At 36.3% G+C, this 27,694-nt stretch overlaps 1 protein-coding gene across 4 annotated transcripts in view; it reads right to left on the bottom strand.

Annotated features, from left to right (window-relative positions):
• Nucleotides 1–5,738: 5,738 nt before the first annotated feature.
• The window catches only part of cntln (centlein, centrosomal protein), a 132,001-nt gene continuing 110,045 nt past the window's right edge, over nt 5,739–27,694 (bottom strand). For 3 of the 4 annotated variants that reach the window (XM_048197182.1, XM_048197183.1, XM_048197185.1), the window contains 8 exons: nt 23,258–23,422; nt 20,609–20,706; nt 18,770–18,896; nt 18,409–18,546; nt 17,801–17,986; nt 13,820–13,990; nt 13,359–13,433; nt 5,739–6,048 (listed from right to left, as the gene is read on the bottom strand). In XM_048197182.1, the coding sequence (XP_048053139.1) occupies nt 5,938–6,048; nt 13,359–13,433; nt 13,820–13,990; nt 17,801–17,986; nt 18,409–18,546; nt 18,770–18,896; nt 20,609–20,706; nt 23,258–23,422 (1,071 nt within the window). In that variant the 3' untranslated portion in view covers nt 5,739–5,937. The remainder of the gene's footprint in view (nt 6,049–13,358; nt 13,434–13,819; nt 13,991–17,800; nt 17,987–18,408; nt 18,547–18,769; nt 18,897–20,608; nt 20,707–23,257; nt 23,423–27,694) is intronic. The other variant, XM_048197184.1, reaches the window with a different exon arrangement.

Here is a 27,694-nt window from a genome sequence, read left to right as displayed (position 1 = left end):
TTGTTTTTCTTCAAAAATGTTAATAGGAAAATAAGACAAAATACTTTTGTTCTGCATCTATGAAAAACTAAACATAAATGTTGCTTACTGCATATATTTGATGGTTTATATATGCATGGGGAGGCCACACAAAGTGGTATTCATAAATCACTTTTGCATTTCTAAAGTCATTTGTAACCTTTTATTTTATAATGATTATAATGTACAATGCTTCTGAACATCAATTTATGAGACTATGATAACGTGCTCAGTAGGTAAGGCTTGGACAATAGCGCCCTCTTGTGTATAAACAATGTATGTGCATTTCCAGACCAAAAAATCAATGAAGAATGGATGCCGTTTGGTGGTGAGATCTAGGACTTAATTGACTGAGGAATTAATAGACTGTAGATAATGATAGATTTAGCTGGTAGATCATGGCACCCCACAAGCAGTGCAATTTTACAATCATATTTGGAATGGAATTTATTATACAATATGATATGTCCTATGTGATGTTTTTCTAACATTATTCTTAAAGGATTAGTTCACTTTCAAATGTAAATTACCCCAAGCTTTACTCACCCTCAAGCCAGGTGTATATGACTTTCTTCTTTTGTGATGAACATATTCGGAGAAATATTAATAAATATCCTGACGCATCCGAGCTTTATAATGGCAGTAAGCGTTACCAAAGGAGTATGAGCTGAAGAAAGTGTCTCCATCCATCCATCCATCATAAACGTTCTCCACATGGCTCCAGGAAGGTTAATAAAGGCCTTCTGAAGTGAAGCGATGCGTTTGTGTAAAAAAATTAAATAAAATAAAAAATTATATTTAACATGTTATGAAGTAAAATATCTAGCTTCCGCCAGACCACCTTCCCTCACTAAGGTCTTTTATTAAGTCTATAATCCCTTGTCCAATTGTTTTATCCTCGAAAACTACTGTAGCCTACTATAAAATTTACAGTACAGTATACAAAATACTATCTGAATAGATAAATTAGTTGAAATGTCAAAAATTAAGTACAAATAGTGAATAAATTAGTAGAATCACTATTTGTTCAAAATAATTGCAATATAGCCTATAATTTATAATAGTACTACATACTGTAAAATAACAACAATAATAATAATAAATCATATCTGTGATTGTGCTGAACACTGAAGTTAATGAACAACATTCTTACACAAGTCACTGGGTCTCATTCACTAATAATTGCATGGATTAGCCTATTTCGTATTTGTACGAGTTGAGAACTTCTCACAAAAACTCTCCGCATAATTCACAAAACGTGCGAACACACAAGAATTTGTTCTTAACCTCGTTCTAATGTTAGCGAATTTGGAGTCCTAAATGAGCGGCCGCGTGCATGAGGTTAGTCGTTTGCGTAAGCCACGCCCAAACCATCTCCATATAAGGGCTTTCCGCATAACCTTTTCGTCGCTCTCTCGCTAGATCCTCGAGCAATGCCAAATGTGCCATTCCCAAAATCACTTCAAACACAATAAACACATTTTATACAGACCCAGATTACAGACCTCTGATTAGCCAGCTGTTGGATACATGTACTGCTTTATTCAGAGAAACCTCGCAGCTGAAGCTATAAGGAAGTTTTTTTTTTTTTACTCTTTTACTGTACTATAAATATATTTAAGATAAAATTAAATTGTATCAATTATATATATATATATATATATATATATATATATATATATATATATATATATATATATATATATATATATATATATATATATATATATATATATACAGTCCAAAAGTTTGGAACCACTAAGATTTTTAATGTTTTTAAAAGAAGTTTTGTCTGCTCACCAAGGCTACATTTATTTAATTAAAAATACAGTAAAAACAGTAATATTGTGAAATATTATTACAATTTAAAATAACTGTTTTCTATTTGAATATATTTCACAAAGTGTCAGTGTCACATGATCCTTCAGAAATCATTCTAATATGCTGATCTGCTGCTCAAGAAACATTTAATGTGTACAATTGTACAAAATATTTGTGTACAATATTTTTTTTCAGGATTATTTGATGAATAGAAAGTTCAAAAGAACAGTGTTTATCTGAAATCTAATCTTTTGTAACATTATAAATGTCTTTACTGCCACTTTTGATTGATTTAATGCATCCTTGCTGAATAAAAGTATTCATTTCTTTAATTTCTTTTCAAAAAAATAAAAATAAAAATTCTTACTGACCCCAAACTTTTGAACGGTAGTGTATAATGCTACAGAAGCTTTGTATTTCAGATAAATGCTGTTCTTTTGAACTTTCTATTCATCAAGGAATCCTGAAAAAAAAGTACACAACTGTTTTCAACATTGAAAATAATCATAAATGTTTACTGAGCAGCAAATCAGCATATTAGAATGATTTCTGAAGGATCATGTGACACTGAAGACTGGAGTAACGATGCTGAAAATTCAGCTTTGCATCACAGGAATAAATTACTTTGTCAAATATATTCAAATAGAAAACAGTTATTTTAAATTGTAATAATATTTCACAATATTACTGTTTTTTTACTGTATTTTTAATTAAATAAATGTAGCCTTGGTGAGCAGACAAAACTTCTTTTAAAAACATTAAAAATCTTAGTGGTTCCAAACTTTTGGACTGTACTGTATATGTATATGTATATATATATATATATATATATATATTTGAATATGGTAACACTTTATAATAAGGTTCATTAGTTAACTACATTAGCATTTATTAATCTTAGTTAATGTTAATTTCAACATTTAATAATACATTATTAAAATCTTGTCAACATTAGTTAATGCACTGTGAACTAACATGATAACTGTATTTTCATTAACCAACGTTAATGAAGATTAGTAAATACAGTAACAAATTTATTGCTCATGGATAGTTCATGTTAGTTAATACATTATCTAATGTTTAACTAATGAACCTTATTGTAAAGTTACCATAAATATTATAATTATTATAGTCTTGATAAGATGAAATATACATTTTTAACACGATTATAAGGCTGCACAGAGTGATTTCCGTATATGCGTGGTTCCAGTTCATATTTTTTCCCCCATAAATTTAGAATAGATTTTAGTACTAAAGTTTCTGGTGAATCATCATCATTTTGTTCGTATGCATATTTCACGCTCAATTTGTGCATACACGTGCTTAGTGAGTAAGACCCAGATTTCAAACACAGTTTATCTGATCCAACGTGGTTGAGTCAGCCTCTCGAACTGTATAAACACTGGCATGAGTGTGTTAGGGCAGTAGTTGTTGAGACATGACACAAGAGAATAAGTAACAATGAATAAATAAATAAACGCTGTACAATTAATTGCAGACATAAATCAAAGCAAGACAGGAATCTGAGCAGAAGCAATGATATGCCATTTCAACCTATGTTAGTCAACACAAGCGACTTTCATATCTGGTTCTAGCAGAAAGAAATTATTGATCTAGGTTGAGCTACACCTCTTTGTTCACGAAGCTCCCCAAGATGTGTTGTCTTACATATTAAATATATTCCTGTCACCCAGATGCACTTCAAACAGATGAATGTGAACATGTTTAGCTTCAGTTGTCAAATTTGACCTCTCAGTCATTTCATCCGAGCACTGATTCGGGTATGACCTGTGATGGACCTGTTTCAGTAATGCTGCAGGAGACCTCTGTACTCTCAGTTATTGATTTTGGAAAAGGGGAGGGGGAGGTTCATGGGTTGAGGCTCCAGCAGCCCCTCATCATCACTCCCAACAGCCCCTGTGGCACCCAGCTACCCACAGCGGGAGGTGAACCACCGCTCTCAGAGGAACCTGCCAAGACTATCAAAAAGAAGAAAAGGAAAGATTAAGGGTGGAAAAAAAAAGAAGGGAAAAAAAAACTAAGGGAATGAATGTGTAACTGAAAGATAAATTGATAAGAGGAACAAAGGGATGGAGGAAAAGGAAAATCCTAGCATTTAGAAGTCCTGATCAGTTGGTCCCCTAAGGTGCATTTCTTAATGAGACATTCACAAGAAGACACGGCAGTGAGACAGAGTTTGAGAGAGGGAAAGGTTTCATTCTTTCTTTTAAAACATGAAATATTACATGACACAAAAGGTTGGATTTTAGATGTGGAGTTGAGTGTTTCTTTATGTGTTCATGTTCTGTGGGTGGCTGAGGAAGGCCATATTAATTAAACCTCAGGGAGTTCTGTGCATTTGAATGTCACAGAAATAGCGGCTGCGGCAGGCGGATGGAGCGGGTATGCAAACATGTTGACTATGCAGTATGCATCAAGGCAAGAGACATCAAGTTCGTGCTAATTTGCGTGCAGCTATTCCTGCGCAAGCCAGTCCCCACTGTAAGTTATTAATGTTTGTCATTAGACACATTATGCTTGAGGACAGTGACTAGAAACCAGCACATTTATATGGGACAAATATTTACAATAGCATGCTCTCGAGTATTCGAAGAAGAAAGGATCCAAACTACATTAACGAATGGTAATTAACCACAAGGGCCCCCCGATCCAGGGTGGCAGATAAATTGGTCCCTGAGATCCTTAGGACAGTCTTGAGCTAATCCTTCATTACAAAAAGATAAATGCAAACGACATCATTAGCATAAAACTGATTAGATAAAAAGTTGAATTCTTATAGTTAATTTTTTGAAAGGATGGCTTTACAAGGTTTCTAATTGTATGCAAAGGGGAAAAGAGTGGATAACAATGGAGAAAGTGAAATCATATATAATCTAAAATATAAGGATGGTTTGGTTTTGTACTACACAAATGTTTTTTTTTCAAAACTGAAATAAGGATGTGTATGTATGTGTGTATATATATATATATATATATATATATATATATATATATATATTCAATTTCATATTTAAAACATGAATTGCACATCAATGTTTATGCAATTGAAATTTATTTATAAATCTATTTATTAATCTGTATATACAGCATATATATTTTACACCTTATCTGCACTGCTTGTATGCAACTAGAAAATGCTGTGTTAAAATATGAATTGAATTGGAATTATTGAAATATTGAAAAATGGTATGGTCTCAATTATAGTGACGAACATATTTGTATACAAGCAAATAAATGCAACCATAGGAACATTCTAATTAATTCTCATAAAATATTTATTTAGTTACAATTAAGAAATTAAAATGGTTTATCCACTACTCATTGTCACCAAATATAACTTATGAAATAATAATACATACATACATACACTATCTACATCAAATGTATTTATATTTAAAATTGTGCAAGATAATGATAATTATATAATTGATAAAGACTCATTTTTAGCCTTAAAATACTAGCTATTCCTTTATGCTAACGACAACAAAGTGTACAAAACCAAATTGACTAAAAACAACTGATCCCACCATAAAGGATCCAACTGAGGAATCACAAAAAAGAGAGACGATGCAAGATGATGTGACCAGAATGAACATTTTTGGAGTTTTATGTTTTATGTATACATAGTGGTGTGCATTTACGCTGACATGCCAATGTGTCTAAAATATTTTCATGTGCAAATCAGGTCAAAACATCAAGTACACAATAATTTACACTCAACTAAAACACTCAAATAAAGAAACAGTAATCTCCCCAAAACTTGGTTCTCAGTGGTTTCTGCAATCTATAAATTTCAAATAACAAACCAAAATATGGTGCTTTTGGTTTGCAAGTCCCGTATCATCTTTTCTGCCAACAAATCAATGTTATTCCGAGGCGAATCATAAAAAGCACTTTATATTGCATCATTTATCTGAAAGTTTGTTGTGTGAGGCACAGGGCTACAAGAGGGTAAGAGCAGAAAACGGGTGGAGTACTGCGTAGACAAGGGGCCTCCACTGCCATGCAGGGCACACTCCATCTTACAGAAGTACCAGAGTCTCTTGCTCCCTTTCCGTCTTTTTTTTTTTCCTCTGGTCAGGCGTTTTTGCTGACTGCAGCTGTAAGTGCAGCCAGTTCCTCTGTCAGCACTTTGCCCTCCTTCATCTTCACCAGCATGGCGTCCATCAGCAGGCCTGCAGAGGGGATCTAGGGAGAGAGAGAGGGGAAAGAAAAGAAAACCTGTCAAAAAGAAAAGAGAGGCTTTTTTCCTGTGCGTTTTTTTGACACCAGACAGCTTCTCCGGGGTGTCTTCGGCTTTGATGACGACTCTAACCTGTGATGAAACTCAAGTTCTTCACTCTGATTAATTATGACAAGGAACAAATTCAAGGAACAGGTCACGGAGGCTTTTCTTCAATCTCCAGAAGAGGATATTTTGTGGAAAACACATTTCCTCACAAAGTAAATGGGATTGTTTTGAGGTTTGATTTGCTGCCATGCCACTCATGGCCTGCCACTGCTCCTGGCGATGCAAGGATCGAGAAAAGGGATGATAAACGCGCAGTGTATGCGCTAAAGCCAAGCGCGGAGGCTGCGCTAACCTATACTCTGACTTCGCTTTCTTCTTCCACCCAAAACCTTCTCAAGGACTCTGTGGTAATTAGCATTGGGGATCAAAGGCCTGCATCATCCATAAATATTGAATTAAACTTTTCTAAAAGACACACAGTAACATGCATTTTTTATATTCTTCATTGAGCGACTTCGCACAGAAAAATAAATGGTCTTAACTCCAGCAGAATCCAGAGTGTCAGACCGAAAAGAGAGACGTGCGAACGCAAGTGCAAGAGAGATGCATCGCAAATGAAGAGGAAAGAAAGTCTCATTAGGGAGAGAGGGAGCAGTGTTTTCCCCTGGGGCAGGTAGACTGGAGTAGAAGCCGGTCTCCGTCCTGACTTCATCAAAAGCCCGCTTGAGCGGTGCTAAACTTCAACTACAGAGGAAATGGCTGCAGGGGTTATGGCAAAGGAATGTAATATTATTTAATTACTCTTAAAAATGTACCATTTTATTGCACAACACAGAAACGCTGCTGCAGCATCTGATGCCACGCTAGCCTGGGAGGCCTAAGTCACATCTTGGCTGCGCTCGCTCAAACAGGCCCACAGGGACGGCAGACTCTGTCATTATCATGTAACAGCTGCTTTAGCAGGTAATCTCCTCCCTTTGGACAGCCCTGGTGAGCTGTTCACTATTCAACAAAGCTCTCTTTTGGGCTGCGTTTTCATTAACACGCCCAGGAGTTGATTCGGAATCGACTGGCCTGGCCTGAGGAGAAGAGGGGGAAAAAAACCTGCAACAATATGAAGGTGTTTTATAGTCCAATTAAGTGACGCTGGTTTCATAGAGTGTGAAGGCGCCTGGGGCGAAGCTACAGGCTCAGTCACAATACACTCTGAGCTTCATCCCGCTAAGACACACACTCAAAGATACTGTCTCTAAATGGATTGAACAGGCTCCTTTTGTTATCAGCCTTAAGAGTAGCTTTTGTGGGGCCAGTCTGCGCGCAAACCAAGAGTAGATTCGCGTACGATCCTGCAAAATGTTTTGGGAAATCTACGCAAAGTGGCGCTGCAGGTTGAGACAGATATCTATGAAGCACCATTGCTTCCGGCATCTCCTCCTCAGGTGCAGAAGAAGTATTATAATCTGTTGGAAAACAACTTTTCCGATGCCACTTCAATGCATTTTGTCGAATTCTCCCCCATCTAGACCACCATGGAGTGTGGGTGAAAAATTGCAAAAAGCTTTCTGATCTTTGATCTTCACAAAATTAATTTTAAATCAACATTATTGAACATGGGAATAAAAAAATAAAAAATAAAAACAACAACCAAAACACCCAAGACCTACTAAAGTCTGCATTTGATTAGAAGATAATGAATGTGTCACATGTGGGAAAACAAGAGATCAGGTAAGAAAATCAAGCGTAGCGCCAATCTATTCTTCTGTGCCAGTAATTACCCACCCTGCAATGCCTCTCTTCTCCATTCTCCTTTTCAGGCCACTGGAGACCAATATGAAAGGGAATTGGACACTTGGGGCCACAGATACTTGTAATTAAAACTCCTTTTTTAAATGTTGTTTCTTACATCGTCAGGTCTATACAACCTGAGCCGGTAGATCTGACCTAAATACACAGTAGAATAAATATGGAGCACTCCCCAAGTCTTTGTTCCCTTTCTCTCTCATTAGGAACTGATGGAGGGGAGGGAGCAGAATGAGGATCAAACAATAGCATCATGCTCGGAGAAGAGTGGTCTGTTGACGATGCTGTCATGTTAGGTTCGCTGGTGCTTGACATTGCTAGTACTGTTGAATGCATATGGAGTGACGATCATTATATGGGAAGAGAATGATGACAAATAAAAGGTTTCACAATAAAAAAAGGCAAATATCTGTAGTTTAAAAGCTATTATATATACATATTGGTTAGTTATAATGAATTTGTTATAACATTTTAAAGAAAAGTTTAAATTGAATGACTGTAGTGTAAACAAAATAAAAAAATGAACATTATTTCTATATTTGAATGTATACATCTTACTCATAAAAAAAATGAATGGATGAATTGTTAAATCATATTTTTTTTTTAGATTTTGGAGAATAAAGTTTTTTTTTTTTAAATTAATAAGCAGTGAAGCTGTTTTGTTTGTTTTTGTTTTCTACTTAATAAGGTAGTCTGTAATATTTAATTCTTTTAATGAAGCTTTTTTCTTCATTATGATATCAGGACAGTTGTATCGTCCTGATATTTCTGACCTTAAGAGCCTTTGTGTTGTAATTGCTAACTAAAACTAATCATTATTCTTAAATACATAAAATCATTTTAGGTAATTAAAATAACTAAATAGTAGTAAAAAATAATAAATAAATAATAAAAAATCTAAATAGTAGATGAAACACTTTAAAAATCAGAAACTAAAATTTAATTTTAAGTTCTAAAATGACTAAAACTGAAATAAAAATTAAAGCCATAACAAAATATTTAAAATGACAAAAGCCCATAACAAAATTACTAAAACTTAAAAAAATGAATATGAAAATATAAAAAGTTAAATTCAAAATATTATTAAATACTATCACAGTATAGAAAAAACACTAAAATAACACTGATACTCTCCACCCCAATATAAAAATATATGCTCATCATATAACAGGTGTCATTGCATGCTGATTTTCTGTTTTCTGCATTATATTTTTGCACAAATTAAAGGATGCAAGAAAAAAAAAAAATCTGTTTAAATGAAGCATTGGCTATATATATAAGAAAGCTGACACAAAGATTACTGTAGGCTGCAGCTCTGCCAATTTTAGTCACTGCATTAACTGCCGCAGCAATTAAATGAAATCTACACAGTGCCACTTTCCTTCAACATGTAGCAATTTATACCCCCCTTAAAAAAAAAAAAAAAAAAAAAAGAATCATGCCAAAGCACTTATATAAAAAAAAAAAAAAGAAGAAAAAAAAAAGATGGAGCCCGTCCACACAAACTGAAAAAGCTCTTCTCAGCGCAAGAAATACTACAGCCGGAATTTGCGGACATTACAATCCAAATTCTGCTGGTCATGAAATAATACGAGGATGGAGGGGGGCCACGACTTCTGAAATGACTGTGTGCTGTCAGGTCGAGATGAATGTGGTTGATAAATGACTAGAGGCAGGGTGGCTCAGTTCATTAGCTCTAACAGTCATTTCCATCTCTTCATAAAGGCCGTGGTGTTATAATTTACCTCTAGTCAATAATTAGGAATCCACAAATAAACGCAAGCAATTAAATGTCTACTGCTACTGGGCGAAGGGGGTCCCTGGGCTAGATGAGGGTTTGCGGGTGGACACTCAGCATAGGATGGGTTATTCACGGCCTGACACATTAAGCCGCAGGGAGCACTGTGGACTAAATGCTTATAGGTTGGTGATGTTATTCCCAGGTTGTGACCCTCAAGTGAGGAAGTGTTGTTGTCTCATTAAGAGAGAAGGGAATGAGTTTAGAGGTGCTTGGAGCACGTTGTAGCAAGAAAAGAGGAAAAGAGAGATATCCAAAGAGAGAGAGATATGTTCATTAATGTTATTTGAAGCCAGCAAAGCGGAAACGCGATGTGGCAAAGGCAACAGATCAGAAGCAACAGCCCGTAAGCTTTGGTGCGATTTCCTTTCCTGTGCGACTCAGACAGGCAGATAAAATGACATGAGAGTGAAAGGCACCTCTTCAAAACGCGCACACCGAGTCCCAACATTATTCTGACATGCATGAGCTTGTTACGTTGACATGTGGCACTGGAGTGATGGCTGTGCTATTGACAGGGCCACAGCAGTAATAAGAAGTCGTCACAGTGGTACCGCCATTAGCGGCTGACAGTGACAGCTCACGCTATACACAGAGACTGACAGGCGAGAGAAAAGACCTCGCTTAGGTAACACACACACACACACGCATATTACCATTTCACCAAAAAGGCCGTAGTACTGACATGGAACTTTGCACACGCCAGTGGCTTTGGAGTATCATATGAAGATCAAACAACTTAGGCTCATTGGAAAAATGTACATTTTTGCTCCAAACCCCCAAAATGGACTTGGATACCTGCAATTCGCTGCATTTTCCAGCTGAAATGAACACTAGAGGGCATTAAAACACCAGCAATTTTTATTCCCTTTGACACAAATTATGATTATAAGAGTAGATTATCGATTAATAGACTTTTTTTGTGCGGTTCCTTGCACAGTACTACAACCTCAAAATGCTATTACCACAGTGCATGATTTGTAAACGAATACATTTTGGCATTTGGTTTACATAACCAGCTCCGCACGTACATTTTTCTGACTTGCTCGGTACACCATTGCATTTGTGATGCGGGTGTTCAGGTACAAATCCTGTAAAACTCGAGTCATAATAAAAGAGCTCAAAGACTTGTAAAGCAAGCTAAAATGGCATAGCTGCTTAAGTAAATGCATTAGAACTATCGGTTAGGTTTAGTGTAGGTGGTACGTTATTTATTTAAACGCGATAGAACATCAACAATTTTAGAAATCAACAAATTTCTGAACTGATACATAAAACAATCAATGTACCAAAACGTTGCCAGTTTCACGCTCAACTGTTTCGGATAAAATGTAATGCGGTTTTAGCGCCACTCACTGGACATTTCGTTTTGAAAGAGTCGTGAAAAGTGTAAGAAACAGTATGTAATATTATTTTGCAAAAATGTTGCCATAGGCACTTGGGTTCAGATCAAAACATGCAAGTACAACATAAACAAATCACAACATTGACCTAGTCGTCTGTTTCTTCCTTCCTCCACCCCACCAAAAAAAAAAACATAAAAAAGCTCACCTGCCAATAAACTCGCTTGATCACTAGTCAGAAGAAGAGCCACCCTCCCTGTGGAGCGCGTTAGGAGATGGAGGGTGGAAAAAAAAACAGAGGATGAGCATGTTGAAAGAAAAGAAAAACTAACGTGCGGGTCACCGTGTCGGTGTCAGCGCACCTCTCTGGGGACTCGGGCCGGTCTCAGCCTTGTCATACAGCGAGCAGTTGTGTCGGCCGAGCCGAGAAAACGTCGATAGCAACTTGCCTGTGAAGAGTCTCCTGCGGGCCGCTGCTCTGTTTGTGTGTATGTGTATGTATGCGAGTGTGTCAATAGCAGCCTGCTGGTGGAGAGTCTCTTGTGGAGCTTGGCTCAATCTCCCTGCATCGACAGACCTGCCAGATCAATACTTGGCCCACCACTAACAAGCTGCTTCGGGGTCTTACAGCCCAGCAGAGGAAGCAAGAGAAAGAGAGAGAGAAAAAAAAGGAGAGAGAGAGACTGAGCTGCCTGATGGCAGTCTTCAGAGTCCTCTAAAGTGTCCAGCGGCAAGAGGCAGAGATGTGCAGACTGGGTATAGACAGGTCACAGAGGTCAAAGGTCAAAGCCACTAGCGCTGTAGTGACACGCCAGAGCCCGTGAATCATACAAGATGCACGTTTCAGGCTGACAGCCAAACATACGCATACACACAGAGAGCAGAAATCATAAATTCTTTAATGATCTCCTAGATATTGTTGCTAAGAGATTTCATTTTATTCATAACAAACAAATGCTGTATGTAAAAATAGGCGAAAGTTTGAAATTGGGAGAAAGGGAGCTAATTCAGTCAATCATAATATGAATAACATGAATATTTGGTGTGAACTAGATTTTAAATGTTGAAACGACGGTTTCTTATTGAGCCTTTCACACCAGGAGCAAAGTTTTTTTCTGTGGTGAGTATTGTTTTTTCCCCCACTAGCTATGAAGCGTACCAACCAGTAGGATTTGAGCTCTGGGTCATGTCTTTGGAGTAGATGATGATACACATATCAGAACATTTGGTGGTGCTCAAGCTCTATAAACTGGACACTGGAGTAGCAGTCTTCTTTACACTCCACACATGTTGAGCCCAAGCCTGAAAATGACTCTAAATGAAATGTTTGCAGTTCGCTTTACACTACACGCATAATCTATAATTAGGTGTTTGCATAAAATATTACTCAAACATTCAGTCACCCCATCAATATTCTTTTGTGTGCATTCTGCACATATTTACAATTACCCACATGAAATTACTCCAACATTCTTTCACTACAATTTTATGTGAATTTTGTTCACCTTGCAATAATATCCTTTTTATTAAAAAAAAACTAAGACTGTCAAAAAATTAACAATAATTACATTTTAAATTATTAATGATTTGTATTGTAGTTAATACATATATTTCCCTTTTAAAATAAGGAGAAAAAAGAACAAATATGTGAGAATTGGGTTCAACAATTTGGACTTCACTGACATAAAAAATATCTCTATATGCATATAATAATTGCACATTTCTGTAACATTTTTCTCCCTTGCACAAACATTTATTTTGAGGATTCTATATTCTATATTTTGGGGATTTATTCAAATAAATCAAAACAAATGATGCAAATCTTTAAATAATACACATTTAGATATAATTTAAGAACCAATGTTTTTGCTGCTGACCTTTTATGATTAAAATCCACAAGGGAGATGACTTTACTTTAGCTAAACGTCACATCTGTTACAATTTTTTTGAAATTATTGCTGAAATAATAGTAATAGTCCTGAACTTGCCTCTCATGCGTCTGTTCTTCTGATAGCCAGATGGCAGAGCAGCTGAAAGATGCGTTCACAGCGCACCATCTATTGTACCTTGATTTTGCTTTATGTTCAGCCTGACAAATATAGACCAGTGAATAGACCATTCATCTGCGATTTGCTTCGGTTTTTCATGGTGTGAAAGGGCTTTAAAAGATTAATATGTTCATTTTAAAATCTGCAGGATGTGTTTAAAAAAAAGTTCAATTGCACTAAAAGCACCACTTTAACAAAATTATGAATATTGATAAAATGTGAATACTAAAATTGGAGGAAAAAAAAAAAAAATGTTTGAGTTGCTAATGAAATCAAACCTGCTGCTGAAGGATGTGTTGTACATGTTCAGTCCAATCTGTGTCTGGCCCACGACCCACACACGCCTCCTCACACTGCAAATCACAAAACATGGCCGGAAATGCTGTTAAAAGCCATGAAGAAAAATACTCTAAATTTCTTTTGTGTGGGTGTGTAAGAGTGCGACGGTGTCACTGGATGACCCCAAAAGCAGTCCGCTTAAATATTTGGAAATTAAATAAATAAATAAATAAATAAAAATAAAGTACTTTTAACACCCATGTGTACAATATTGGCAGGTCTGATCAGAATATTCAAATGTACAAATTATGCCAAATAAATGTTTGGTTGGCAATAATACTAATACCACTACTACTACTAATAAATACATTTTTGGAGTGTTTGTTTGAGTATTGAGTTTTATTTATTTTCTCATTTGTAATACACGTTTTGTTTCCCACAATACTCAGTCAATACTGACCTCATCTGTGTCCAGCATGTCCACTAGGTCGGTTTCTGTCATGTTGAGGATAGACGCTGCTTTCACTAGTGAGCATTTAGACATTCTGTTTCCTTCTTTTTCGCTCTTTTTCTTCCTCCTCAAACAGGCTTTAGCATCCTGCACATTCTGTGCCAATTCATTAGCCAGTGCCTTAAAAATAATGGTGAAAATAGACATTAGCATAAACATATTGTCCGCTACAGTACCATCTACAATGGCTAAAGGTGTAATAAACGTGGTGTGATCAAGAGCTCAATGTGAGGGATGATTTCTTCAAATTGGGAGCAGCCTGAACAAGTAGCCGAATCCTCTTGACTTTTGATGCAAGATGCACTAAAATTTCGAATGATCTCGTGTTGATTTGGAGAGGAATTGCACATAAGAGATACCATGCTGCTAAAAAACACACACTTTGATTTATTTCCTTTTTTGTATGGCACATATTATAAGAGGAGCTCTCAGAAGAGTGTAAATAATGGGAAGACGAGAGGCTCTTAAAATGGCGGTGGGGAACGTTGGGTCTTATTCTTTGTTGCGCCCGTTGAGGAGCGAGCTAAATGGGAATTGTTGCTAAATACTGAGAGACAATTAAATGTTAAAGCTGCCACTGTACATGAGAAAGTCAATAAAGCGAGCTCCCCTTTGTTTCATTTTCAGCTTATTGATCGTAGCAATAATCTCTTGTATCATTCCCCATAAGCCTTGTGAAAACCTGACCTTGGAATGGACAGTCTGTGTGTGTGTGATTCCAGGTTAACCCACAGAAGTATAAGTGAGAGCAATCACACGCGGTTGATCAGAGCACAGTTCTTTGGGGCATGCTCCATTTCCCACATCTCCCCATCACCGTTATTTGTTTCATAAAGCCTCCATCATAAATACTTCAAATGGATCTTCATTATATTTCAGGGGATGCTATTGGATTACATAAAGGCTAGTCTTGCGTCCTCATATTCACACACTGCGAATGTGCAGCAATGCCATTAGGACCTAAAGCATTTTAACTAGCAAATGTCTCTATCAGGTGTAAACTCTAAAAACAATCATTTATGTACATTAGGGGGAGAAAAAGATTAGATGTACTTCAAGGCAGAGGTGACTTAACAGGCTGCAATTGAGTGTAAATGTGCAGTTTGCTGCCAAGAAAAAAAAGAAAGATATTTTAAGAGACTCATTGACCTTGACATACAGTCTTGAGAGTGTTCATTTCCAGTGTTTTTTTTTTTTTTTTTTCTCTAATAATAACAAAGAATTCTGCTTCACTGCTTATCTTTTGGCATACTATTGTATTATTATTTGTTAGAAAAAACAAAAACAAAAAACAGTTAAGCAGTTAAAATATATTATTTTCAATATCTTGAATTGTAGGAACAACTAAAAAAATTATACAAAATGTGTTGATAAACAATTTTCCTCTTTTCCTCTAACAATTTTCTTTCACCCATCCTCCCCCAGAATGGATAATACAAAAGATAAAAAAGAAAATAATGAATAATATTTAATAATAATAAATTATACTTAGTATAGACGAAGGTGAGGAAATAATTCTTAGCCCATTCTGTCTGATTTTGATATCCATATCCAGGTCTTCTGATTCCACATCATTTTTTTTTCTTCAAAATATAAAACATTGGATTTTATACTGAAAAAAGGTGTTTAGGGAATATTTCAATTTAAAATAGAGTATCACTCAAAGACAAAAAGCTTCTCCACTGGCATTCCAAAAACAGCCATTTCAAAACCAGGTCTGATTTCCTTACTATTTGCCACAGACAAAGTCTGGGACATTTTTTTATTATTATTATTCTTTTATGAATTCTTTTCCAGAATTTTATCCTTTCAATTACGATTTTTTGAATTTTTTTATTTTAAATTCGCAAAAACATAAAAATGAATTCAGTAATTAGAAAGATTCATGGTAGACGTGTATTCAACAGATAAGAATAAAACAGAATGTCTTATCATTAAGTTGCACAATTAATAGTTAAACATAAATAGTTTGTAATTAAAAAACTGAAATAGTGTTTAACGGTTTAATGCAGGTTTAGTGGTTACATGCACAATTAGTCTTTCTTGAGACAGACATAATAGTGGCATTACAAATGCCACTGTTATGCAAATATGTAGCAATAGGGTTAAGTAAATATTGAAAGTTAATAATCATCAAATAATGCAAATAATCTTTGTTAGGGGTAGAGGAAAAAACCTGTGAAACTGAGATAAATCAGTCAATGTGAACTTTCACTCCCCTTTCGCTTTGCATTTACATATACTACATAAACATTATTAAAACGGCAACATTCAACATTCTCCAAAGGAATGCCCAGCTCATCAACAAACTGTCAAAAGAGCGTATGACTTTATTTAAAGCTTAATAGATATTCACTGTCACTAGTCAAAGGGTAGATTCAATTGACCTAAGCCCAGCGCACAGAAAAATCCGGAAAGAGATTAAGCGAATTTATCACATACTCTGCACAGCTCCCCTGACTGCTTCTCGAGAGCCAACCGAACTGCAGGATAGTGTGATGGGGGCCAAGAGGAGAAGGGCTCTTACCCACAATCACCCTAGCCACAGGGCCAATTTACCAGTTCTCTTGCAGCGGAGAAGGATTAGAGGAGCGGAGGAGAAAAATTCCTCTTTAAATGACTTACCTGCATTAAACCACACTGGATTGTATTAGAAGATAAACTACGGAGGAAATTACTGAGAAAATAAATTAGACTTTATCTTAAATCTTTTGTGACATTTGCCATTTTTCACTCTCAACACCATTTGAATGGGGAAGTAAATGTTTATCAGCAACACAAAGTAAAGGCTGGATATGTCATGGTAATGAGGTGTCTTAATGACTCCATGTCATACTAATCTAACGCGCTGTCTTAAAGATGTCTTTATTAGTGCAATAAGCATTTAATGCAATTTGAACTATTCCTCGAGTTGAGAAGACATTTAAATGCATGAAAACCTTTCTCTGTTACACCTGCACTATAACACACATGTTATCAATTACTCAAGGCCACATACATTTGCATAATTCAAACAAAGCTCTTCGGTGGATCCCCAAATGGCATTATAATCATCCCAAAAGATCCCTCTTGAAGCTTCCTGACAGGATGGCATGTTCAAAGCTCATCAATCCATGACAGGGGGGATGTAGGCCAGAGAGCTGGGCCGTCTACAGGGACCATCATTAACACACTAGCAGGAATCAGCTACAGGTTAACTATGTTGACTATACGAAACCACAGGCTACAAAACATGCTGGGTTTTGATGACAGATTTTTGCAAAGAAGTTTTGGAATGGAATCCATATCTTTTTCTCTTTCAGGTTTGCATATTGATCATACCTCATATCTAACACCCCGTTTAAACGTTAAGATCTGTTTGAGGTGATCTGATCACAAGCGGAGAGTGTAAATACAGGCGTAAAAAATGTATTGTGTTCCGATCACTGAAACCACATTCAGAGGAAGCTGAAAATGCAAATGACCTCACTGTATGTGTAATGTAAATGCTAATCTGTCCAGACAACAAGGGTTGCCTACTCACCTGTCAATCAACCATCATTTAAAAACAATTTTGCTGGTTACATGCAATAACCGTTAAATATTTGTTTACATGGGAAAAAAAAAAAAAAAATACAGACAATATGTGATGGCGCTTCTTTGATATGTCTGAAATCAACATGCAACACACACACACAAAAAAACACATTTGTGCTTTAAAATTAATGTAATTTGAAATTAAAATTATTTTAATTTTAAAGAGACTTCCTTGTCGAAATTCAGTCGCAAGTGGTCACAGGATACACATTTGAGACGTTACTAGGTGAAAACAGTACTATGTATTAGCTTAAATATTAATATGATTGTATTACTCAAGATGGATCTTAACAGCAAGTTTAAATAGCCTAAAGCTAAAATGATGACAAACTATATGTTGGACAGTCTAGATACCTCAGTGAATGTGCGGAACTGGTGCAGCTGAGACTCAGCGAGGGTGAGTTTTCTCTGCAGTGTTTCCAGAGCCTGAGAGCTCTGCTCGGCCAAACCATGCATCTGTTGGGACGCAGTCTGCTCCAGCTCAGCCATGGCCTGATCACGTTCGCCTATCCGCGCCTGGAGGACGGTCACTCTCTGCTCCTGGGGATATGCACACAGAAATCAGAAATCCCACCCAAATAAACACTAATATAACTTATCACAATTATTTCATGATTTAATACATTACACTATAGATAAATAACAGATGTATAGTATAGATATCTAGTAAAATAATAGAATGAATCCACAGATCAATAGCAGAAGATGAAACTGGGGCAAAGTATGGCATTGAGGCCAAACATCAAACAAGACTAATGGTAATTAGGTGAATAATGGAGAAAGAAAGAGAGAGAGAGAGAGAGAGAGAGAGAGAGAGAGAGAGAGGAAAAAAAAAAAACCCTTGCAAGACAATGAAGGATAAGCTGAAACAGAGCGCTTCGTTTACAGAGCGTCACTAAAGTAACATTAAAATTACTGTGTGCAGGAAATATAGTTGACGCAGACAGTCAAAGCTCTTAAACCTTTTTCTGAAGCTCCTCTTTGAGTTTTTGGCTGGTTGTCTCATGTTGGTTTTTTTCTGCAGTGGCAACTGTCAATCTTCTCTTCAGAGAGTCGACCAGGGCTTTCCGGTTAGTTGACTCATCAGAGAGAGATTTTATCTAACAAAGAAAAGCAATTGTTATTAAATTAGACTGGGGTCACTAAGACCGAATTTTCAATTACTTCAATATTTTTAAACAGACAGTGAATCGTGGAAGTCTAGGAAGTTCAGACTCTGGATGAGTGACACGATCAATAACGGCAGAGAGAATAATTAATTCCAGGTTGCTCCAAGGCTGTTGCCATGGCTAGTACAGTATCTGTTGTTTGAGAAGGACCTACTTTCTTCTCTAAGTCTTCAGTTACTGCTCTGTGGCTCCTCTCAGAGTCCTGGCAAATCTTTAGTCTGCTCCGGAGATCTTCCACCAGCTGCCTTTTCATCGTCACATCCCTCTCTAAAACACAGATCCTGTGCGCAAACACAATCAGATAAACATTTTTTTTTTGTTGTTGTTTTTTTTCATTTTCAGAAACAAACCACCGTTTTTTTATGTGTATTCACTCACTTTAAAAATTAACAAATGGAAATGAATAATTGAACAGAGAAAAAACAAATAAAATGCAGCAGTCTTGTAACCAGATTGCTCCTAAATAGTTTAAACATCTACACATCTCCGAGATATAAAAGTGTTGGAATATGTTAACATTTGAGGGCTGTTTTATGGACTGCCTCCTTGACCAGAGCTGCTGTAATGATGAGTAAAGGTCCTTTTTAAATAAATATCCTCAAATTCCAGAGAGAGAGAGTGCCTGAAGCAAATGCACTGAATAAATGTGAGAGCTTCTTATTGGAGTGACATTAAATTAAATAAGACTGGGTGGCCTGGGGAAATGGAGTCAGGTTACCCAACAGCCATTAATGAGAAAACCCATATTGACCCCGCTGTAGAGTGGACGAAGCCGTTTCTCCTGTTGACTTACAGCCACGCTTCACCCAACCTCCCCCACTTCACTCCATCTTTCCCAAAGCCCAAGAGAGCAAATGGCAATTAGATCTATAACATTTATTTTAGGAGTACGTGTGCCCAAAAAGAATAGCGGGATGGTGATACTGATGACCGGCGTGAGCCTCAGAACAGCCCGTCTCGCTAAAACGTTTGAAAGTTTGCTTTCCTTCGCGCTCCCCGCTTTGTCTCTTTGGTGTTGAGGTGCTAGATTGCTAATTCAAAATGCATTTTGGATGCTAATACAGTTGTAAGTGCTTTCATAGATCATGGATGTGCAGTTTGCAGTAGAAAACAAAGGAGATGAATGCATTTATGATATGGAAAGACAACAGGCGGCACATGAAAGGCAGGCCTTTATGAATAAGGCAGAGACCTCTGCGCCGGATATTGACTCAGGACATGGCAGCATGCTTTGAAATTCACTTTTTTTGAAGGCAGTGCAGCAGATGTATTTTTTACAGCGTCTAGACATGTATTTCATTTAAACAAGCTGCGTGGCGTAAGGCGGCTCCCGCTCACAGGGACTCCTCATCTGTGATTTCACATGTTGTCACTGACTGGCGTGAAACCTCTGAGTTTTACCTGACTGCGGACACATGCTGTGACATTCACACAATTCTAAGCAGGCACATTGTGAGGAAGAAAAAAAATCCTATTCTCAGCTCATGCCTTTGTTTTCCAGTAGAAATGTGAATATACTTTAAACAAGAATTTTCCTTGAGAGGAAAAAATATGGTATTTGCTTCAATGGCAGATATTTTGCACTTGTTTCAAGCAAAACCACACTAAATGTATTATTTACTGTAACAGCCATTTTTTCCACTGGGATAGTTGGAATTGAGTGACGCAGAGAGAAAGGAAGGAAAAAAGAAAAGAACAGGGAGATGGCATCCAGTTAACACAACAGAATGTCAGACTCGGTGCCCAGGGCAAGACATCTTATGACAATAGTGCATAACCACATGGGAAGGAAATTACACCTCCTCTCTCTGCTAGAATCTCTGCACATAGCCACCTTCATGCTTTTCAAAATCTGGTGTAGAATTCTGCCACATGGTGGAATCAGACACTGCAAATGTGACCCAGAGCACGAGAAAGGAGGAGAAGAAGTGAGAATACCTCAAGACTATGAAGAAAAGAGAGGTAGTCAAGAGAGGGGATAGAGCGCATTTACCTCTCGTGCAGTTCCTTCAGTGTCTGATCTCTTTCATCTAACTGAGCCCTCAGGCTCTTGTTAGCAGCAGTGTGTTTGCTCATCTCACTGCTGGCACTCTGTGGAGAGAAAGAGTCACACATTTATCCTATCATCTGATATCCCATCGTGCAGGACTCATTTATGAGTATTGAGCCATCGGGATGCTTAATGAGGATGCTGTTTCACATCTGTTTCACAGAAATATACACATCTACATATGTTCTGTGCATTGGCTCTAGTTTCCTTTATAGGTCAATGATGTGACATTCATCTTTTGTCCAGATCTATTCAGTTATTTAAAGAATGTATATATATATATATATATTATAAAAATATATATTAAAGTAAAAACAAAAAGTAACGGTCTGGAGATAAATGCAATTAAGTACAATGTTTGATTACATTTTTTTCCAAAAGTTAAACTAAATAGTTTGATATATCTTTTATTATTATTGTGGTAAAAATTTACAATAAGGTTCCAATTGTTAACATTAGTTGACTATGAAAAATACTTTTAAATCATTTATTGATCTTCATTAATGTCGATTCCAACATTTACTGATACATTATTAACATCAAAAGTTGTACATTATCTGTTGAATATTATTTAATGGACCCAAGCTAACATGAACTAACAATGAACAGTTGGATTTTTATTAACTATCACTAACAAAGATGAATAAATACTGTAACAAATGCTCATTTTTAGTTAATATTAGTTAATGCGTTAATTAATGGGAACTTATTGTAAAGTAATACCTTTATTTCTTTAAACCATCTTTTAAAAATTGTGATATTTCAAGGAAAAAAGGTAGCCAAAACAATGTCAGTAAAATACAGGAAGTCCATTTGTTATAATGACAAGAGAACCAAGAAGGTAATAATTATTCCTGTTTCAAATAATAAATCACAGAGAGGACCCCTGTAGAACCTGATGACTGTAAACCATGGTCAATATTTTTTATATTAGGTTATATAAAGATTTCATATTTTTATGAAAAGGCAAGTTTAGTCAAATGGAATAACTACATGAAAATTCAAAATGTGCAAAACAAAGAAAACAAACAAACAAAAAACTACAATAACCTAAAATATGTGTTTATTTTTTTCTTTTTAAATGATTAAGACAGGCACACAGCCATATATTCAATGTAAGGGAAATATTTATTTACTTGATGGTTATATGTCATTTTGTAGAAAAAAAAAAAAAAGTTTGAAACACACACAAAAAAATCTACAATTCTGTGACACTTACATTTTGGATTATTGTACCGACGTATATTTATATATTTATCATTAGCATTACTTATTATGCTAGGTTTTGATCTATTTAGTGGCACATTTGCTCAACCTCTGTGAATGTGTGTCAAGGTAAGAGGCATACGCACAGAGCGTCTGAAAACTCTGACGACAGGTTGAGTTGGTGGGATGCCTGTGATCATGTGAATGATGGATATTTGTATGTGCACCTTGTCTCTAGTTGAAAGGAATGGAGGACTCGTTTATGTAGCACACATCCTGACTGCATATCACACACACCCACACACACTCTCCTGTCTCTTGAACATGACACTATCATTGAGCCCAACACAGAAATATAAAGAGCAGTGTCAGACCCCATAAATCAGTTTGCTGATATTATACACTAAAAAGTGTCACCAGCTTTTAACACACTGACTTGCTTATAGTAGAAAATAATAAAAACAAAGAAAACATTGTAACAGTACAGTTAACAACATTCTTCAAATGGAGAAACTCAAAGTGTGAACATTGAATGACAAATACTGCCCATCAAATCTACAACATCATGCAAGTGTTATGAATATGCTTATATCTATAGCCATATTATGGTCACCATTTCTTTAAGAGTAAGGTCACCTGTTTCATCTATTCCTAAAATAACCTTCAATTAACACTTCTTCTATTTAACGGAACAGGTAAACCATATTATAGTAGACCAAAGATAACTTAGAACTGAATAGTTGTCCAAATGCAATTAAATGTTGCTTTAGCAAATACATGCACTACTGCACTTCACAAAGCTATACAGTGGAAAGTGGTGGAATAAGATGGAGTAAACCAATAATTTTAGTAATATATTTAATTAAATTTTTTTTGTAAAATATCAACAATTGGTTTATTTTCTCATCTTACTAGTCTGAAACTCCTCATTTACTACTGGAAACCATTGCATGGGTACATAAGCAAATTAAGGTCCTAAATATTTAAATAATAATTCAATATTATATTACATTATATTATAAACACCTTGTTTTCTAATTTAGCTTTCTACTAAACCTGGCATTGTATACTATGAATATTGTTGGCCTGTGATGAATTGCTTGTTATATTCCTCATAATCCGCTTTGGTTAAAAGTGCCCACTAAATGAATAAATATAATTATATATAAGAGGAGTTGCTAAACAACCGTAAAGAACCATACCATTTAGGCCTTTATAAAGAAAAATACTTCCAAAAACAGTGATTTCATAAATCACTGTCATGAACAATGTCTATTTGTTTTGTATTGATGTACTGATGCGAATCGTCCCAAACAGGCTACTGTTTTAATCTATCAGTCAAATGTATAAACTGAACCTAGTGAATTGAAAATAATTGTAAGAGACCTTCAGTCGGTGAGTGAGCTGTTTGACTTGGGCCTGCAGGCGCTCCGGGTCTATGGCAGGGGGGTTCGCTGGCGTTTGTTGCCGTATACGTCTCCACTGCTCTAACTCCATCTGCAGAGACGCCTTTTGTTGCTCCAGACCAGCCAGCTCGCACGCCTGCTTCTGCTTACCAACACACAAACAACAAATAGACAAATCCACATGTAGGAGCTTTTACAACAGCTGTGTAACAAAGGAGCAGATAAATATCAATTAAGTGAGCAGCATGACAAAAAGTCTGATTAAACAGTTTCTGGTTAGTTTTATGATTAAGGAGCACTTTTTAGGCTCAGGACTACATAGCAGTTTATGATTAAAGCCCTAAATCCGATTAAAGCCGTATGCTAATAAGGAGGCAGATCATTCCTCTGTTTTTCTGTTGATTGTCAGCCTTAATAGAGCCATTGTCGGCTCGTCCCAGTGCACTCTGGGAGTTTATCAACACTGCGTAGTGCTGAAAGCTGAGCACCAGTGCTAATTGCACTCTCACTGACTAACACACACAGTTACTGCATAGAACTAAATGAATAACAGAAAGCCCTGTTCGGGGAATAAAACCACAGAATTTTTAACAACACTCAGTTGCGATACTTCACCCTCTGTCCAAACATAATGATTTCTTACTGCACCAATCATAAAATATGGGGCAAATCCACACACACACACACACACACACACACACACACACACACACACACACACACACACACACAGTTTCTTGTGGAACATCTCAAATGCCATTCATGCAACTGCTGATATCTGGGTTCTGACCTTTTAATAGAGCATTCTCTCTCTGTCTCTCTCTTCCTTTTTTTTTTTCTTTCTTTAGGTTTGTACTATTGAAAGACATGCTGGGATAACGCTAAGATGCACTGATAGTGTTTCCAAAAATCTGAGGGTTTATAAATGACCCTGCACTGGAGGATCATGTGGCTTTCTGTCTACATCCACACACATCCACTGGTCTCCTATAAGCCTATAAAGCACAGGTTTTCAAATTTTATGAAGCAAAGGACCCCAGAGTATGATGATAGCCTTTTAGATTTTAATTTTGACAAATAAAGATTTTAATTATTATTTCTTAATGTTTACTCTAGGGCTGTCAATTTTTAAAAACTACAAAAAATAACATCCACAATAGTAATAAAAAGGGGCTAAATGTTTTCAAATAACCATGTTACACATATTTATTTATTAATTATCTACAATAAGTTAACACAATAACTTTAACAGTCCTACAAATGCATTTAGTAAAAGAATGGAGGTTGAAAACCCATGCTATAAACAACTGTATGTTTCACTATGGTCAACAGTATTTCAAAAATTATATATTTTATATAATTTTTTTTTTTTTTTAGCGCTTTATTTTTTGTAAGAATAAATTTGGTTGAGCTGATTTGTCACGTCTACAGATCACTGATTTACGAATTGCCGTGACCAGTCAGTCACCTGGAGCAGTAAATTAAACTGTCAAGCTTGTTAGAATCCAGTCACACTCATCTCTCTCACCAAACTTGGACGAGATGTGGGGAGGTTAGTTTGGCTTAACGCTAACAGCTCCGGAAAGCCTCACTGTCAGATGAGGAGTCTAATCCTGAGGTAATCCCGACCCTTCCTAAAAAAGAAACATGGACTACACCTGCAAATTACGCAGATTACAGGCCCGGCCTGTCAAACAGGCTGTCAAGTCCCTCTTCCATGGTGATAGAAAGGGTTCTGCCACACTGCCCTTGTAATCCAACCGCTATGATTAATCTGAGCGGCTCAAAGGAGTGACAGCCATCTTCACGAGAAGGCTGACCTGAGTGGGGGTAGATAGGTGAATGTGTCTTACCTGTCAAAGTACATTAAGTGTATTTCCCCTGTCATCCGTAACAACATGAGCTTATATTGAGGACAAATAGAGCACTTTTGTCACCTACATTTATTGTGTCACAGCATCAGCTTGAGGTAGGAGCACTTGTTAAATAAAATAAAAAATATGTTGATTCTTTATCTAAGAAAGAAAGAAAGAAAGAAAGAAAGAAAGAGAGAGAGAGAGAGCGAGAGAAAGAGACAGCAGCTGGAAGCTCTACAGGGATATGCACTGTGATTGACTGATGAAAGTGTCACTTCACTGTTGAGCATGTGTTCCACTTAGAGAGAACAAGGAACACACACACACACACACACACACACACACACACACACACACACACACACACACACACACACACACACACACACACACACACACACAACAGCAGATGCATTATATCAGGTGCTGCTAAAACACCTATCAACCACAGTTCTAGCACATGTAGGAAAGGGAGAAGCCATTTAACTCATCTAATATACATCACAGACTCTGTAATAAGAGATTCATTCTCTACTAATACTGCATATGACATCCGTGTGATCACTACAGGAGCTCTGTGACACTTCAGCTGTGGTACAGTATGACTACTCTGCTTCTAGGTTTAATTGAACTTGGCCATTTATCACAAAAGCTTTGTCTTTTCTGCTAGGCAATATAATGAGAGAGAGAGAGAGAGAGAGGCAGAGACAGAGACAGAGAGAGAGACATTAAAATGAGCAAAATAAAGGATCGATACCAGACCACAAAGGGCACAGGGATCAATGTGAGCTGAGAGAAGTGTGACACCCGACACGAACACTAATACAGAAGAAACACAGACTCTCACTCACACAGACAGAAAAAAAGCACCAGAACATAAATGAATAAAAATAATGTTCTTTTTCTTAGTGTGAAACTTGGCTGATAATAAAAAGTTAAAAACTGATGCAATTACTTCTAAATAGAATTAAACAATAGAAAAAAGGCCCAATTTTGCCAGAAATATAAATTGCACTATATTTGCTTCCAGTTAATAGAACCATTAAAGGCAGTTAATAGCAATTGTGCTGCTGTAAAGACATGTAATGTCATTTCAATATTCAGAACAGAAGCATGACTGCAAACGTGATTTTGCTTTTATGCAACAGATCAATAAACATCAATAAATAGAGTAATTTACATTTTAAGCAAAATTTAACATTACTTTGTCAATATTTGCCAATTTTTTAAACCAATAAAAATTGTTCCAACAAAACGTTAAAGCAGAATCAAGTGGGTCAGTGGTCTTTTGTATTATTTTGCATTCGGCACTCCGCAAAAGGCTGTAGTCAAACATTTTTCACTATCTGGCAGCTGCCACTGACATACATTACACACAGAAAACGCATCCAAATGAAATATCTGTCATTTGAAGATTTGTTTTTAATTTGCTGACTTTTTTTCTTCTTTCCTACTCATTTTTTGATACTATACCTGACTCTGTAAGGCCATAATTATGCAATACAATATAACATTTTATCCTATTCCTCTTATTTTAGTCCTTTTTCTCTTGTCATGGAATTATTTTATCTGCTTTTATCAATTTTTTGGAAGGAGAGTTTGTTAAGGAGAGAATAAGAATGTGTATAAGATGATGCGCAAAAATGGTACAGTTGAGATGTTGAGCTCTGTTGGAGAAAGAGTATTGGTTTTGTTTTTGTTATTGTTGTTGTTATTATATTTGTAAAATAAAAATAGACTTTTCAAGACTGTAATGCAGAATCAACCATTGCATTTCACTGAGCAACAGTTGTAGTTTTTCTTTTCTGAATAAGTGTATTTTAACAAACTGGTTAAGTCAATGATTCAATGACTCATACAAAATGTAATTTGTGACAAATACTACTATTTGTCCACGAATTTACAAACGAACTATCTGTAATGATAGAATGATATAAACACTGAAGAGTCCCAGTGCTATCAGCACTCTTAGGATTCCCCATTTACCAATGTAATGTGACTTCCCATTTCTTCACTTTTAAAACAAGTACTACTTCAACACTGCATTTACAGACACTCCATATTTAAATGACTCAATGCACTAAATCATTTCTGTTTAGACAACCAATATAATAGTGGTGTTGGACTTACTGACAACCATCGGAATGTCAAAATGTCTTGGTTACCAATGTAAATGAAGAAACACCCAAAATAGACTAAAATAGCTTTTACTAGACTACTGATATCTCAAGTGAATGATTCATTTTTAACATGTCAAAAGCACTTTTCATTTATTTAGGTGTAAGTTTTTTTAGTGGACAAAATTGCTTTTTTATTTCCCCCTTGCATCTCCTTCCATCATAGGACTTAGAACATCTGCTGGTGGAGAAGTGTTTTAGTCTGAACCCCCCTGTGCTGTGGGATCAGACACTATTCTAATAATTCAATTTAGAATAAAAGACCCAGCATACGGCTAGGTGAACTCATGAATATACACAAGTATATTTGCATTCAAAGGTGCAGAGCTGGATTTGACACCCAAGTGTTAAACCCCCCACTATTCCAGCTGATAGCGTGATGGT

This window comes from Megalobrama amblycephala, linkage group LG7 (genome assembly GCF_018812025.1).
Source record: "Megalobrama amblycephala isolate DHTTF-2021 linkage group LG7, ASM1881202v1, whole genome shotgun sequence".
Taxonomy (NCBI): Eukaryota; Metazoa; Chordata; class Actinopteri; order Cypriniformes; family Xenocyprididae; genus Megalobrama; species Megalobrama amblycephala.
The sequence above is the reverse complement of the archived record's forward strand: the minus strand, read 5'-3'. Positions and strand labels throughout refer to the sequence as shown.